Source organism: Malaclemys terrapin, chromosome 9, assembly GCF_027887155.1.
Source record: "Malaclemys terrapin pileata isolate rMalTer1 chromosome 9, rMalTer1.hap1, whole genome shotgun sequence".
NCBI classification, from domain to species: domain Eukaryota; kingdom Metazoa; phylum Chordata; order Testudines; family Emydidae; genus Malaclemys; species Malaclemys terrapin.
In genome coordinates this window covers 95,350,042-95,365,753 of record NC_071513.1, presented here as the reverse complement: position 1 = coordinate 95,365,753, position 15,712 = coordinate 95,350,042, and the positions used below count along the sequence as shown (strand labels likewise).

Here is a 15,712-nt window from a genome sequence, read left to right as displayed (position 1 = left end):
TGCCTAACTCTACGGGGGAAATGAGAAGAGGATAGCGATTCTACCTCTCTTGTTTTATTTCACTACCTCTTCATGATTAAAAAGATTAAATGATTAAAAAAGAGCAAATGAACAGATATGTTTCTGCAATATCAAAGCAAACTGCATACTTACTAGAGGTTCCTTTCCCTGTGTCAGGCTCTCCCCGTGCTGGACTGTAGGGACTGGCTAGACTGCTCTGGAGTCAAGAATAGGTCCTGTCTCGCTGTGCCATTGGATGCCTCAGTCTCCTGGCCCCTGTATTCCTCCTCCTCTTCCTTGTCCAACACCTACTTCTCACTATTCACTTCAGGGTCCTCTGACTCCAGCTCCCCCAAAGTATCCACAGGATTCTTGGAAGTGGTCATGGGGTCTATGCCAAGGATGGCATTTAACTCTTTATAAAAGTGGCATGTCTGTGGCTCTGCACCAGAGTGACTGTTAGTCTTCCTGGCCTTCTGGAATGCCTGCCACAGCTCCTTAACTTTCACACGGCACCGCTGCATGTCCCTCTTGTAGCCCTTCTCTGCCATGCCACAAGCGATCTGCTCATAAATATCAACGTTTTAATGGCTGGATCAGAGTTGTGTCTGCACAGCCTTTTCTTCTCACAGACCCAGGAGATCCACCACCTCCTGTGTACTCCAGGCAGGAGCTTGTCTGCAATCTGGAGCCGGCCTGGTCAGCTGGGTGGTTGCTAGGCATGCTTGAGAGTTGCTAGGTGAGCTCTCCACACTGAGCAAACAGGAAATAGAAATTAAAAAATTCAAGAGGCTTTAAAAGGGGAAGGGTATGTTCCTGCATACCTGGTCACTGGAGTTCAAAACGCTGACCACAGCAGACATGGTGGGGCATTGTAGGACACCTTGAGACCCCTAAATTAAATGTAAGTAATGCAGTGTGTACACTAACACTATGTTGCCCTAAGTGCTACGCCTCTTGAGGAGGTGGAGTTATTAAGTCGGTGCAGCGGGCGAGTTACATCAGTGGTAGCTACATTTTGGTGTAGATGCTTAGATTTAGATTGATGTAAAGCTGCCTTACGTTGACATAACTTCTGTAGTATAGACCAGGCCTCACTCAAAACCAAGAACAGAGAGTCACCATAGATGGATGTGTTTCAAACTAGAAAAGGCTTATGAGCACAGTGCCTCAGGGGTCAGTCTTAGGACCTCTGTTACTCATAATACAATAAATATAAGTGATATGAATGAGGATAAGCCTTCTGACCTTTATAAAACACTTTGAGATCTACTGATGACAAGCGCTACATCAGAGTTATGTATTTGAATTATTACTTATTAACCCTAAGGTGATAAAACTGGCAGAGCAAAAAGTGCCTGATCCAAAGGTCACTAAAGCCAATGGGAACCTTTCCAATACTCTGCAAGGATATAAAATGGCAAACAAGGTTGTACTTATCTGGACTACTCTATGCAGTGTTGGTCAGCTGTACAAATTCAGATGGTTATTGTCTCAGGAAGGCTGCAGCAGATGCTGCCAAAGATGACCAGTAGTATGAAAATATAAGACAGGGCTAAGGGAGCTGGGCTTATTCTGTTTAGAAAAGTGGAGACTTCAGAGTGGCTAATGGCAGGTGGCTTCAAGATGCCAAAATGAGAGAGACAGGCACTTTTAAAAAAAATCCACTGCTGATAAGGGGTTTAAAAACTAGGGGATTACATGTACAGTAAACTAAAATGTGTGGTATCAGACTTTGAGGAAATACCTCCCCCTAGTGGCAAGAATAATAGGCAGTGGGTTTACACAACACACTACCTGTGGAACTCGTTACTTTGGGATGTTGTGAAGGCCGAAAGTATAACGCATTCTCAAAAAAGAATTAGATAAGTTCAAAGAGGATAGGTCCATCAATGGCTATTAACCAAGAGAGTCTAGGACATAGCCCCATGCTCTGGTTCTCCCTAAATCTCTGACTGCTAGAAGCTGGCCTGGAGGACAGGGGATGGATAACTTGATAAATTGTCCTGTTCTGTTTACTTCCTCTGAAGTATCTGGCACCAGCCTTTGTCAGAAGACAGGATACTAGCCTAGATGGACCATTGGTCTGATGCAATATGGTCGTTCTTACATTATGTTCTTAAAGAAAACTATTGTTCCTCTTCAGCCATTCCCATTTAATGTTTAAATTTATACCTTCAAATAGCTGCATAAGCAGACAGTTGAAGACAATCAGTTCTTTTGACATTGATTCAATGTGTACTATTAACCTGATGTTTATCAATACAGTTCCTTTTACCTTGTTTCTTGCTCTTCAGACATCTATTTAGAAAGCTTTCATTAACCAATGGTCTACCTTTCTCTTTCACCAAGTGTTTGATAGAATCAGAAAGCTTCTCCCTTTTGAGATCAGAATGTTAATACTTAACTTTTTTTCTGTTAATAAATGCTGAATTATATATCAGTTGTGGAGTAAATTAAGTTTTTAATATTTGTCCATTCAAGTCCTTCCCATGCATGAAAAAAATATATATAGTTTCACGATAGAGCATAAGCCTGCCATGGGGGAGATTTTCAAAAGCACACATGGGATAGGAGCACAAGCCCCAGGATTTATGTTCCTAAATCCTTTAGATGCTTTTGAAAGCCTTCCCCTTTGAGTTCTGAACTCTCTCCCCTCCCCCCAAAAAAGTTAGGATTGTTGAAAGAGGAGACAGGAATGACGGTGTGTATATGATCAGTAATCAATAATACAGCATGGTTAACCTGTTTGTCATTCTTGGAAATACAATTAGCGCCCGTGGCCAACTCCATAAGGTGGAAGCAAGAACTGGGAAGGTAGATGGAGCCTGAGACTGATGAATATCTGGAAAATATGAGATTCACACACAAACCAAGATAAACGTAGGCAATGCCATTGTGATGCCAACCTTGTTATATGCCTCTGAAACTTCGTAAATGCTAGAAAACCACAACAGGAAACTTAAGGCATTCCATCAGAGATGCTTGCAAAGAGTAATTGGTGTCTGCCGGTGTGATAAAGTAAACAACGCTGATCTGTTACAAAGGACTGACCAGCATACCGTACAGACAGTGATTCAAGAAAGAAGGCTGAAGTGGTTTGGACATGTTGTATGGATGTCAAAAAAACCTGTGCTCCTAGTCAAATTCTTGACTGGATATTACCTGGTGGAAGACGGAAAAGAGGAGGATAACAGATGACATAACAAAACCAATGAGGAAAAATACTGCTGTCATGTAAAAAGACTAAAATGGGGCAAGAAATGTGGCACTAGACAGATGGAGGTGGAAAGACTGAGTTGCCTCATGTGTCACAAGGCAAAAGAGCATCTAATATATAATGCAAATAGTATGTAGCCTGTTAATACTGTAAATTCTGTGGATTTGGGCAAGTCACCCAACTTCTACCTTAATTACACCATCTGTAAAACATGGATAATATGTAACTTCCCAGGATTAGTGAGAGTATTAGCTGGGTTTAAAAATCACTTTGACGACAAAAAGTATTAGTTGTGTGTTATACTCAGTTACCTGAAACTATAACCTTATCTACCCCAGATATTTTTCATTATAAAGGTATCATTCTGTAGTAGGAGTTTCTTAAATATGAATGCATTTATTGAGCACCGACAGTGTCTTCAGCCCTGTATGGATGAAGACACTTCCTGCCCCAACAGAGCGTACAGTCTAGTTCAGATACATTATAGTAAAGAACATAACAGAGGTTGCAGATTTTTTTAAACCTTGTTTAAAGAAAAAAAAAAGGCCACACCGCATTGTTAAAAAGCATTGTGGAAGGAGTATCTTTCAGAGGAATTGGCTTTACAGGGAGGGAGTGCCTTTACAGGGAGGGAGTGTCTAACCTCAGAGGTTAGACACAAGTGGAAGAAAGAGATAAAAGAGGCATTTAGGAAGACCATAGGCGATATGGAAATGGTTGGCGATAGGAGGAAATGAGAGCAGACTGTCATTGAGTTATGCAGAGCCTTAAAGACTATGGTGGGAGGTTTGAAACTGAGGAGGAAGGCAAGAAGCTAATTAAGAGATTCATAGAGGAGAGTAGCATGGCCTGAGTGGTGAGGAAGGAAGGTTATTCGTAGGGATGTAGAGGAAGCAGTGAAAGGCTATGGCCAGAGTTTGGATACGAAACAATGAGAGTGAAGACTATTATAACATGGTTGTGAGCCTGACTGGCGGGAAGATAGTGGAGTTGTCTATAGTGATAGAGATGGGGCTTTTGAATCTGAGATGTTCCAAAGAACTGAAGATTTAATAAAAAAAAAAAAAAAAATCACGTAATTTACATTCTATGAAATATTTCACAATTAAAAAGTGCTTTGACTTATATTTCATTTATTACTATCCATAAAAAATAAAGTTATGATTTATTTTCTCATACATTTCATTTAAAGTTAGGTATGGGAATATATAAGAGACAAATCAGATGGTTTGGTAATGGAATAGAGTCTTTCACCTCTCAGATACTTGTTCCAATCTAGCTCAGGTCAGCCTGGCTGTTTGATGGCCTGTGTGAAATGAGCTGGTGACCAGGGCCGGCTCTAGGCACCAGCAAAACAAGCTGGTGCTTGGGGCAGCACATTTCTAGGGGCGGCATTCTGGCCGCCCCTAAAAATGTGCCCCGGCCGCCCTAGCTCACCTCCGCTGCTGCCGCTCGCACATCACGGCTCGTGAAACAGCTGATTCGCGCACCGCCTCTCCCCCTCCCTCCCAGGTTTGAGAGCCTGGGAGGGAGGGGGAGATCCTGAGCGTCCGCAGCGCGTGAAACACCTGATTGGCGCACCGCTGCTAACCCTTCCTCCCAGGTTTGAGAGCCTGGGAGGGAGGGGGACACCCCAAGTGGCCACGGCGCGCGCGCTGCTTCTCCCCCTCCCTCCTAGGCTTGAGAGCCTGGGGGGAGGAGGCAGGGCTGGGAATTTGGGGAAGGGGCGGAGTTGAGGTGGGGCCGGGGGTGGGGTAAGAAAAAAATGGGAGGGGGGGCAGCCAAAATTGTTTTTGCTGGGGGCGGCAAAAATCCTAGAGCCGGCCCTGCTGGTGACCACCGTCCTCTGGGGGGGAAAATGTGTTACAAAACCAGTATTACCTACTGACACCCTTGGGAAACAGACAAACTATTAGCAACTGACATGAGAGCCATTCTCTCCATCTGTACACATTTTGCAGCTGTATATGATTAGCAACAAGTTTGTCTATTTAAAAACTTACTAGAATCAACACTGAAAAATGCTGAAATAGAAACTTTTATTTAAGTCAGCAAGTAACAACAGGATACACATTACATTATTCAGTCGCTATTTGTGGGTGCTCTTTTGGAACAGTGGACTAACTGCTTAATTGTCAGGAGATGCTTTAGCAGAATAATCAATAAGATTTTTATCAGGGGTCTCATAGTAATACCAGGGCCCATCTCCCCTCTGTCTCATTAGTCGACGTGCCTCCAATTCCTTCAGCCTGTAAGAAATGGAAAATGAAAGTCAAATTTAGCATGTAATTTATCATCTTCCATGGGCCACATTTAACACTGATATCAAAGGAGTCATACCCTCTCTTACACCAGCATTGCATTTGGTCCTATACATTCTACGATGTCCATGGGAACAATACTACAAATATGAAGAATTATCCATGGTGTTAAATATTCCATCGTGTTTCATTATACACCTCTACCCAGATATAACACAGTCCTCTGGAGCCAAAAAAATCTTACCACGCTATAGGTGAGACCGCGTTATATCGAACTTGCTTTGGCCCCCCTGCTCCTTGTCCCGTGACTGCCCCCTCCAGAGACCCCGTCCCTAATCACCCCCAGGACCCCACCCCCTACCCAAACTCCCTGCTCCCTGTCCCCTGACTGCCTCGACCCCTATCCACATCCCCTACCCCCCGACAGGCACTCACTGGCAGCGGCGGGAAGCGGAGCAACCCGGCCCCAGCCCACTCCACTCCGCCAGCTCCCAGCCACGGCGCTCCGCTTCTGCCGCTGCCAGTGAGTGCAGGGAGATTGGGGAAAGGAAGCCCCCCGTACTCACCTGTGGCGGGAAGTGGAGCGATGCAGCCCCAGCCCGTTCCGCTTTCCTTGCCCTGGCCCCAGCTGTGTCGAGGTGGGGGGTGGGGGATGTTGGGGAAAGGTCCAGCACTCACCGGCAGCGGGAAGCAAAGTAGCCGGTCCCCAGCCCGCTCCACTCTGCCTGCTCCCAGCTGCAGCACTCCGCTTCCCGTCGCAGGTGAGTACAGGGGGGTGTCCTTTCCCCAACCTCCCTGCACTCACCGGCGGCAGGAAGCGGATCACCCCAGCTGGGAGCTGACGCGCTGATCTGCGGGAGCGCTGCTTTACCGCATTGTATGTGTTATATCGGGTCGTGTTATATTGGATAGAGGTGTATTTACTTGTTTTTTCAGTAAACTAGCTGAAGAAATAATAAAACAACAACAATAAAAAACCTGATGAGATTTCTAAACATAGACAGTAGTCTCCTTCATAATCATGAACTGAAAACTTTACCAGATTCCTTCCAGTCAGAGATAACCAGGAAAGATGAAGGTGGGAGGGGTTCCACCAAGAAAGTCTAGGGGCAACATTCCAAGAAGCTTAGCACCTCCTCTGTTAGTGCTCAATTTACCCAAGCAACAGCAGCATGACACTAACATGATAATGGACAATGTCACTGGTGCCCATGGTTTTCTGGACAGCAGCAACGAACCAGACCAAATCTATAAGCATTAGCAGAGGCACAGGAGTGGTCTGTCCCTGACTCAGGAAGATAAAACTGCATTGGTTTACACTTGGTTTGTGTTTGAAGAGTTATTGTTACAATTATTTTTTTTTTTTTAAACTAAAGTTACATTCTGTAGAAACTGATGGTTTAGAACCAATATTTGCCACAAAAAGTTTCTCACTCACCAAGGGCCAGGTGATTTTTTCAAGTCCTGATCAGATGTTCAATTTAAGAGAAAAATTCTACTATTGTATTATAATTGAAATGGTTTAGTACAGTATATATTGGCTTTTAAAAGCTTCAGCAAACCCATCCTATCTTTACCTTAGGTCAGCTTTTTTAGCTTCAATATCAATTAAGGCCAACATCTTTTCATATTCCTTTTCAGGAGAATCAAGGAAATAACGAGCAAGCCACCTAGTTATAGGATGCTGGAAGAGATGAAAATAAGAATATTAGATTATTCATATAATTTCCACACAAGAACCCTCCACAAATAATAATGATAGAATATTTAATGTGATCCAATTTCCCTTTCTAGTACCATTTACCGTGATAAAGTGCAATTAAAAATTATGTTAGGCTGCATACCCCTAATTCTGCAAACACTTATGTGCTTAACTTTACTATCATGAGTACCACTAATTTAAGCAGGATTACTCACAGTTACACAGTTTAGCACATGAGTAAATGTTTGCAGGATCGGGGCCTATGAAAAAAGTTACCCACTTGCCGTTTTTGACATTATCCAAGATAACACACAATAGAATAGGCTGTTGTGGAATTAAAACAAAACAAAACAAAAAGACAGTTACCATGGGGGAAAATCTGTGTTTGATATTTTAAGAACAAAGTAAGACAATTTCTGAAATAGAGTTAATCAAAAATTGCTACCATAATCTCCATAAAATGGACTCCAAACCTATTACTGTAAAGATTCAGTAATCTTTATACTAAGTGCTGCTTGCACATGGAAGCTTTTATCTAATCTTTCAATCCCAGTGTAATTTGAACTAGTCAGATAGAGGTCTGTGTATTGCTATGTACAATCATTAGCCAGTTAAAAACAAAAATAAAAATATAGCTACATCAAAAAATCAGTGACAGTTGTAAAGTAACATCTCATGAGCCACCAGGGCTGTGATTCTCACCAAAATCTTTGTTTTTAGCTCTGAAAAGTTGTGAGAAATTGGACTTTGATTCACTGCTGACAAATACTATAAAATAGAGCTGTCAAGCGATTCAAAAAATTAATAGCGAATAACTGCAGTTTTAATCGCATTGTTAAACAATAATAAAATATCAGTTATTTAAATATTTTGGGGTGTTTTCTACATTTTCAAATATATTAATTTCAATCACAACACTGAACACAAAGTGTACAGTGCTCACTTTTTTATTACAAATATTTGCACTATAAGATAAAGAAATAGTATTTCAATTCACCTCATACAAGTACTGTAGTGCAATCTCTTTATCATGAAAGTTTAACTTACAAATGCAGAATTACAGGTATTATTTTAATAACTGCACTCAAAAATAAAACAATGTAAAACTTTAGAGCCTACAAGTCCACTCAGTCCTTGCTGTGGATAGGGAATGATTTTACCTCAGGATTGTAGCATTGGGAGTGAATTGTGCAGGAGGCTTTTTTCCCCTGGTGCTGCTGGGTTAGCCTTTATTATGTATACTATTTGGTGTGTGTCTCCTTGAGAGTAGTCTTGGCTTACTGAAGGGGTAAGATTTTTTTTAATCTCAGAAAGTCAGTTTTGTGGAGATGGGAGGGGTGTGAGTTGTGCAGAAGGGTGAATTCTTGATGTTGCTCCTGTTGGGTTGGGTTTTTGAGCTTGCCAGGCTCGTTCCCAATCCAAAGAGGAAGAGAATTTCATCTTAGAAATCTGCAGTCAGTGTTGGAGGAGGATGGGTGAAGGGGGGGAGAAACAATGACTTGTGCAGGAGGAGGTTCTGGGAGGACGGGGGTGATGATGTCGGGGGGGAGGGGAAGCAAGCAGTGACTTATGCAGGAGGAGGGTGAGGGAGGTGACTTGTTACTGCTTCTGGAAGGGTGGTTTCTGGTACTGGGCTCACTAGGCTCTCCTCCTTTTACTGAGCGAGGTGGGCTCCCTTCAGCTGAGTGAGCCCTTGTTTGCAAGGGAGGGTATATTTTACCTCAGGGACTCAGCATGCAACATGGGAGGAGAGGCTAGTACAGGGAGGCTGAGCTCAGCAGGCCCCGGTTCTCTATGGGCTACCCCCCAGAGTGAGAGGCCAGCTGGGAGCAATGGGGAGCACTGGGGGGAGGGTGTTGGTCCCTGGAGCAAGGGGCTGGCTGGGGACAATGGGGCACGGCATGGGGGAAAATGGGGGGAGAGGGGATCGGTCCCTGAAGCAAGGGGCCAGCTGGAGGCAATGGAGCACAGCGTGTGGGGAGGTTGGTCCCTGGAGTGAAGGGCTGGCTAGGGGCATTGGGGCACAGTGCGGGGAGGGGTGGGCCCATCTCTGGAACAAGAGGCCAGCTTGGAGTAGTGGGGCATGGCAGGGTCAGGATACCTACCTCTCCACTGGAGCCGGGATGGGAGCCACTGCTTCTCCTCTCCTCTCCCTGCCCTCCGGAGGCGGATTGGCATTACTGTGCCTGACCGGACACTGTCAGGTCCCTCCACAGCTGATGCCTCCCTCCTCACCCAGAGGTATGTGATTAACGCCATTAAAAAAATTAATGCATTAATTTTGTTTTCACGTAATCACAGGTATTAACTGTGATTGACAGCCCTACTATAAAAGTAGGGATTTCCTGGTATTCATTGAAAGTCATTCAGATGGGATAAACAACGTAATTTTAAAGTCTAGTATCTCAAGACCTGGAGCTCAGAGGAGTGTTCAAAAAACAAAACAAAAAAACCTCTGATGGACTGGTGACCAGAAAAGAGATTTAGATCTTGACTTGGTCAGAGCGCTTTTGTTATTTATGGATTTCATGTTCACAACTTCACGTACAGTGTTCTTACTATTTACTCAGCTATGTACATTACAGGTCAGTTGCATCTGTTACTGTTAGAATACCATAAACAGGTCTAAAGATAACATGTATTTAATTTGAAAACTGTACATTTGCATGAAGACCCAATCACATAAAGTAGCAGATATCCTCATTAATATATCCAACACATTTTAAATATTTTCCTCCCAACATTGATGTATGATGAGAAGGAGCGCGCTGGAAATGCCATATCCCTTTCATAATTTTGTACTCACTTTGTAATACTCCCAGTGCTCTGGAACATAACCTTCAGGAATCTCGGCAAGTTCAGCTTCACCTGCCAAGAGAAAACGGAGGGATGTTCAATACTATTGACGTTTTAGAAACGCACTTTACTTTCCTCATACAAATAAAGACCAATTAAAGAGCATTTCACACACAAAGTATTTAAAGAGACACCATCAATTTGATTCTATTCGGTTTCAAAAAAAGGGAGCTGGCACAGCCTGGAAGTAGTTTCAGGTACTATACCTGCTTTTGAGTCCTCCCGCCAATTCTGTTCTACAGTTACATGTGCCTATATTTTAACCCACACAACAAAAAGGGGAAATGACTGACTATACAGAGGAAAGAGTGAAACTGACTGTATCCAAAGCGCCATCACAAAGTAAACAAGCTAGAAAAAAAATTAAATACATTTTTCTCTGATCATTCAATTAATGCAATCTAAGGTTAATTACATTGTAGGTTAAAAAAAAAAAAGTCAGGAAGAATTTTGATTTTAAATTGGCAATGTCCTGTTAAATGTATATTCTGTACACCTATCTTGGAATATACACAAGGTATATGTTTAAATCCAGACAGAAAACATTATCCTCTTCATTATGTGGGCAGCTCTACTGTGCACGTACATAAACATCACTGAGGCAAATATGATTTGCACAAGAATATCAAATGGAGAATAGACACGTATAACTCCTGATCAATTCTCTGAAGCGTCCCTGCATTTTATAAAACAGGATGAGAAGGAAGAGATGTTAGGTCAGCTACGGGATTCTCACCTTCAGTATATTTTTACACAACATGACTAAGACTACGTTTTAGTCACCGGTATTTTTAGTAAGTCATGGACAGGTCACAGGTAGTAAACAAAAATTCATGGCCTGTGACCTGTCCATGACTTGTACTACATACCTCTAACTAAAACTTGGGCCGGGGTGCCATGGGTTCTGCCTGGGGGGGCATGGTCCCGGGGAGCTTTGCAGGTGCTGGGGGGAGCCACGGGTGCTGGGGCAGCCTGGGACCCCCGCTGGTGTGGGGTGGAGGGCAGCAGCACACAGCCCGGGACCCCCGCTGGTGCTGGGGGCTGTGGGGGGAGCTGGCAGGACTGGCAGGCTCCCTACCAGGCTCTGCATGGCTCCCTGGAAACGGCTAGCATGTCCCTGCAGTTCCTAGGTGGAAGGGCCAGGGGGCTCTGCGCGCTGTCCCTGCCTGCAGGCACCACCCCCGCAGCTCCCATTGGCTGCAGTTCCTAGCCAATGGGAGCTGCAGAGCCAGCGCTCTTGGTGGGGGCAGCGCACGGAACCCTCCTGGCCTCCCCCTCGAGCCCCCCAAGGTAAGCGCTGCCCCACACCCCAACACACCTGCCCCAGCCCTAAGCCCCCTCCCACACCCAAACTACTGCTGCTGGGGGAGAGGGGGTGGCGACCAGAGACTGCCCCAGCAGAGGCTGGTGCGGCTGGCCCAGGGGCTGCCAAAGCCAACCGCACCAGCTGCTGCAGAAGTCACCGAGGTCATGGAAAGTCACAGAATCTGTGACTTCCATGACAGACATGCAGCCTTAAATATAACCCATAGTTACCAAGCCAGCTTTAGAGATAAGGGTCTGAAATACTATCAGACCTATTTCATTTTCTTTATCCACCTTTAACAATGTAGTTTAGTTAAACATCACAGAAGTGCTTACCAATGAAGATGTTGACAGACGTTATAATTATTGCTAATGGTATCCCAGTCAAAAAAATATAGAATCTCTGTTTAGCAGGAGGAGGGAAAAAGACACCAGATTAGTCTGACAGAAAAATATACCACTTCTTCTGCAAATCTCAGTTACTCTTACATTATCTCTCCTGTATTAGAACACCAAAATCTGAACTTCCACAATATTTCTTCTGTATACCATCAAATATGGATTATTGCTGCAACTGGAATACTTAATGTTTCCAGCTAAGGATCTCAAAGCATTTCAGAAAACAATAAACATGTCTCAAAACCCAGGTGATACACGTATTGATCCCATTTTTACAACATAGCAAATTGAGGCACAGAGAAAATAAGTGACTTGACTAAGTTATAAAGTTGAATCAGTTTCAGAGTTGGGAATGCAACATATAAGTTCTCCATCCCAGTCTCTTGTTCTAACTACTAGGCAATACTGTTGCTATGTAAAACAATATTACTCAAAGCCTGGAGTTGATTAACTATCATTGAGCACTAAAACTACCTTTGACTGAACTTGAGTCAAAATGCAATTTTTAAAAAACCCATTGCAAGCTAAGAATTAATATTTTATACAAAATCTGTTAAAAAGATACAACAATGTCCAGTGATTGCAGGGCCCTCACTCCAAGGAGTCCCACCTGGCTGACTATTTTCCCCACATAATTGATCTGATCAGAAGCCTATCTTTTCACTGACTTGAATGGGCTTTGGATCAGGCCTACAGAGCCTAAATCTCTGGTGTGGGTGGGCTGGATGGAAGGAAGATACACTTATTATGGGGTAGTAATGAAGGGCTCCTGGACTTGGAGCCAAGTTTTACACAACTTAAACAGCCAACAGCTAAAACATTACTAAACCTGCAAAACAGATGACAGTTAAAATTTAAAAAGACAAGAAGAAAGGATTTAAAACAGCAACAATAAAAAAGTAGCAGTTAACTAAAAATAGCTTAAAAAGGAGAAACTGTTCATTATATATCTCACACATACACACAATTAAAAAAAAAGGTCACTAACATAATAGATGTCAATCACCACCCTGAGCACTTGGCTGGTATGACATATCCCTTTGCCCCATCTATCTTTGTCTTTATAAATGGCAAGTTCTTCAGGAGAGGGACTAGGAAATCTTGTTTGTGTAGCTAGTGCCCAATACATTCATTCCTATTGTTTACAATGCAATAGCATCCAAAATGAATTAATGCCTTAAACACAGTCCATCATTTACAAATTATTTAAGTTATACTAAGAGTTGCAACAACAAAAAATTAACTTACCAGTAAGCTCAGAAATCGTTGATCATAGAAATCTGTTGGCTTGATGAAAAATAGTCTTTTTCCATGGCTTCCATGTCGTACTGGAGCTGCGAAATTAAACCAGGATATTATTATGTCCTTTTCCCATCTGCAGTGATTATGTACAGGAGAAACTCTGCGATGCGGACCAAAAAAAAAAAAAAGTAGTAAAACATTCAGTAACAGGTGGGTTACTGCAGGCTGGTAAAGGTATTTGTTGTTTTGCCTAGGACAGCAGGACTCCTAAAGCTAACCCCAATTATGCTACAGAAGTGGTGGTATTTCAAGATAAAACTCTCTCTATGGAGCAAGTCATAGAGGAAAAATAGATGAGTTGAAGAAAATGTAATTTGCACAGGAATCCTCCATATAAAATTTCTACAGTTAGGTAAGTTCACACACTAGCATGCTACTAGGTTTTGACTAGGGTGGCCAAAATTTTCACCCCAGGTCTATTGTGGAACAGGAGTGAAGGTGACATATTGGCCCCTAAGTGGACACTTGTGCATATGACTATAAGCTCTCACTTTTGCACTGCATTATGAACAGAAATGAAATCAACAGCTAGAAGCAATGACTGAGATACTGAAAAGGAAGTTTTTATCTAGCTGTACTACACATTAAGTGTGGGGGCCTGCTGGACATTTAGGTTCCAATCTTGCAACTAGCTTAGCATGGGCAGATCTCTGCACCAGCAAAGAATCCCAGCGAGTTCAATGTGGCTCAGTTCAAGGACCTTCTCAAACGGTGCACATTATAAGATCATGGTAATGAGAAAATTCTCCATTTTCAAGTAAATATCTTTAGCAACAGAACATGCATGGGGGAAAAGTAGCAGCAGCATACAACACAACCAACTTGAATTCAAGATGTTCCAGAAGGCTACTGGAAGGCTACTAATTAGCTGTTTCAAGAAAAAAAACTTAACAGCTTTCAGCTCCCATCTACAGATCTCAAAGACCACCCCGTAACATAGGATCATATTATCTCCTTTTCACAAAGGGAAACCAAAAATGAGTATTTTGCCCAAGGTCACTGTGACCCTTTCTCAGGGTGCCCAGGATTGTGTCACCTTGTTTCCCCCTCACAGAGGCAGGGAGTGTCTTTGACACTGCCAGCCCTTCAGCCACCCAACATCACTTCTCTGGGCTTCTTATACTAGCTTCTACTTTGCATTGCAGTCCTCTTTGCATCATCTCCTTGTAGTGTCCAGCCCTTAATCACTGGACACTCACAGAAATACCAGGTTCACTATCCCCAAGAGGAGAGTGTATACACAAGTTTGATTTAACTGAAAGTCAGCTCCTGTATAACATCTTAGCACTGAAATATATTTACAGTGAAAACAATAATCAGATTATTATCAAAGGCTAAGATTTAAGAAATAGCAAGTAAGGACAATGGAAACAGAAAAGTTACATATAAAACAAAATCATAACACATGTTTTAGAGATTACACTTATAAATTAATCTAACAGGCTACCCTCCTGTCTAAAACAATCTATTCTCAACCAAAGCCTTCTTTCAGCATTTCCAACCAACAAGGCTGTGATCCCTTTTTCATAAATGTCAAAAGCACTGCCCTTTTGCTTCCTCAGTGAAGAATCAAGGGATGTCTTTTTGCCTTCTACTAATAATCCCAAAGTTCACTGTCTTTGCACATGGCCAGGCTAAGCCTTATGGCTTGTTTTCTTTTCCTGTACGCACCTATCCTATTGATTCCATATGTAAACAGAGCTTTCACTATATTGCTTTACAGTGCTTAATCTACATGGCCAACAGAGAGACCATGTGAATCTCAATCAACATCCTTTGTCTGACCCAAAACCTGTTTGTCAGAACTGCCTTGGACACAGCCTTTAAAACATTTTCATTACACATACATAACGTTTTATACAGTGTTTGTACCATACATTTTACAACAAGATTAACGATCCGCATGATCCTGGCTTTCATGTAAAGCCTCACATGAAAGTCTTCATAGACAAATACTATGAAAGCAGTGCATTAGGTGCAGTGAGTTTATCAGGCCTGACAGGAGTTAGTGTTACAGAACAGGGAACCCTTTGCCAGCTGGTACCAATAGGCCCCGGTCTCACAATCAATCACACAACGAGAGTGGCAGAATCAGGAATAATAAGAACAGGAGTACTTGTGGCACCTTAGAGACTAACTAATTTATTAGAGCATAAGCTTTCGTGGACTACAGCCCACTTCTTCGGATGCATACAGACTAACACGGCTGTTACTCAGAATCAGGAATAAAACCCAAGTCCTCCAGACTCCTCCCCTCCCCACAGGCCCCCCTCGACCGTCCACCAATGGAGACCCCACCTCCCTCTTCCTACAGTACCCCGTTCCCCAGAGAAAACCCAACTACCCAACCCCCCGCCCCACCCACCAGCTCCGCAGAGACACCGAGCCCCCGCCTCGCTCCCCAAGGTCACCCCGCTACAGAGGACACCGAGCTCCCCGCCCCCGCTCCATACCGATGATGCCGGAGGACACGACATTTCTGCCCAGCAAGGAGACACGTCCCCCGCCTGCCGCCCTGAACAGGACCTTGCGAGTCCCCAAAGCGGCTGCGGCCCGGAGCAGGAGACTCATGGCGGCCATCTGTGAAACTGGCAAGGGGCAGGGCCGCTGGCTATTTACCCCCCACCAGATCGAAGCCGTGGCGCCACCATCTTGGAATCGGGCACG

The 15,712-nt window shown here is 43.5% G+C and overlaps 1 protein-coding gene across 1 annotated transcript; it reads right to left on the bottom strand.

Annotated features, from left to right (window-relative positions):
- Window positions 1-5,240: 5,240 nt before the first annotated feature.
- On the bottom strand, window positions 5,241-15,671 carry NDUFB5 (NADH:ubiquinone oxidoreductase subunit B5). Its single transcript, XM_054039371.1, has 6 exons — window positions 15,499-15,671; window positions 12,992-13,077; window positions 11,681-11,747; window positions 9,990-10,051; window positions 7,059-7,165; window positions 5,241-5,469 (listed from the first exon to the last, which is right to left on the bottom strand). Exons 1-6 carry the CDS (start codon window positions 15,623-15,625, stop codon window positions 5,349-5,351), a joined length of 570 nt encoding a protein of 189 aa, XP_053895346.1. The 5' UTR covers window positions 15,626-15,671; the 3' UTR covers window positions 5,241-5,348.
- Between the last annotated feature and the right edge of the window lie 41 nt (window positions 15,672-15,712).

Coding starts and splice junctions, on each gene's coding strand:
- NDUFB5 (XM_054039371.1), bottom strand. CDS start 15,625: ATGGCCGCCATGAGTCTCCTGCTCCGGGCCGCAGCCGCTTTGGGGACT. Junction 10,052..11,680: donor GTCTGTCAACATCTTCATTG/GTAAGCACTTCT, acceptor TTCTCTTGGCAG/GTGAAGCTGAACTTGCCGAG. Junction 5,470..7,058: donor GCTAAAAAAGCTGACCTAAG/GTAAAGATAGGA, acceptor CATTTCTTACAG/GCTGAAGGAATTGGAGGCAC.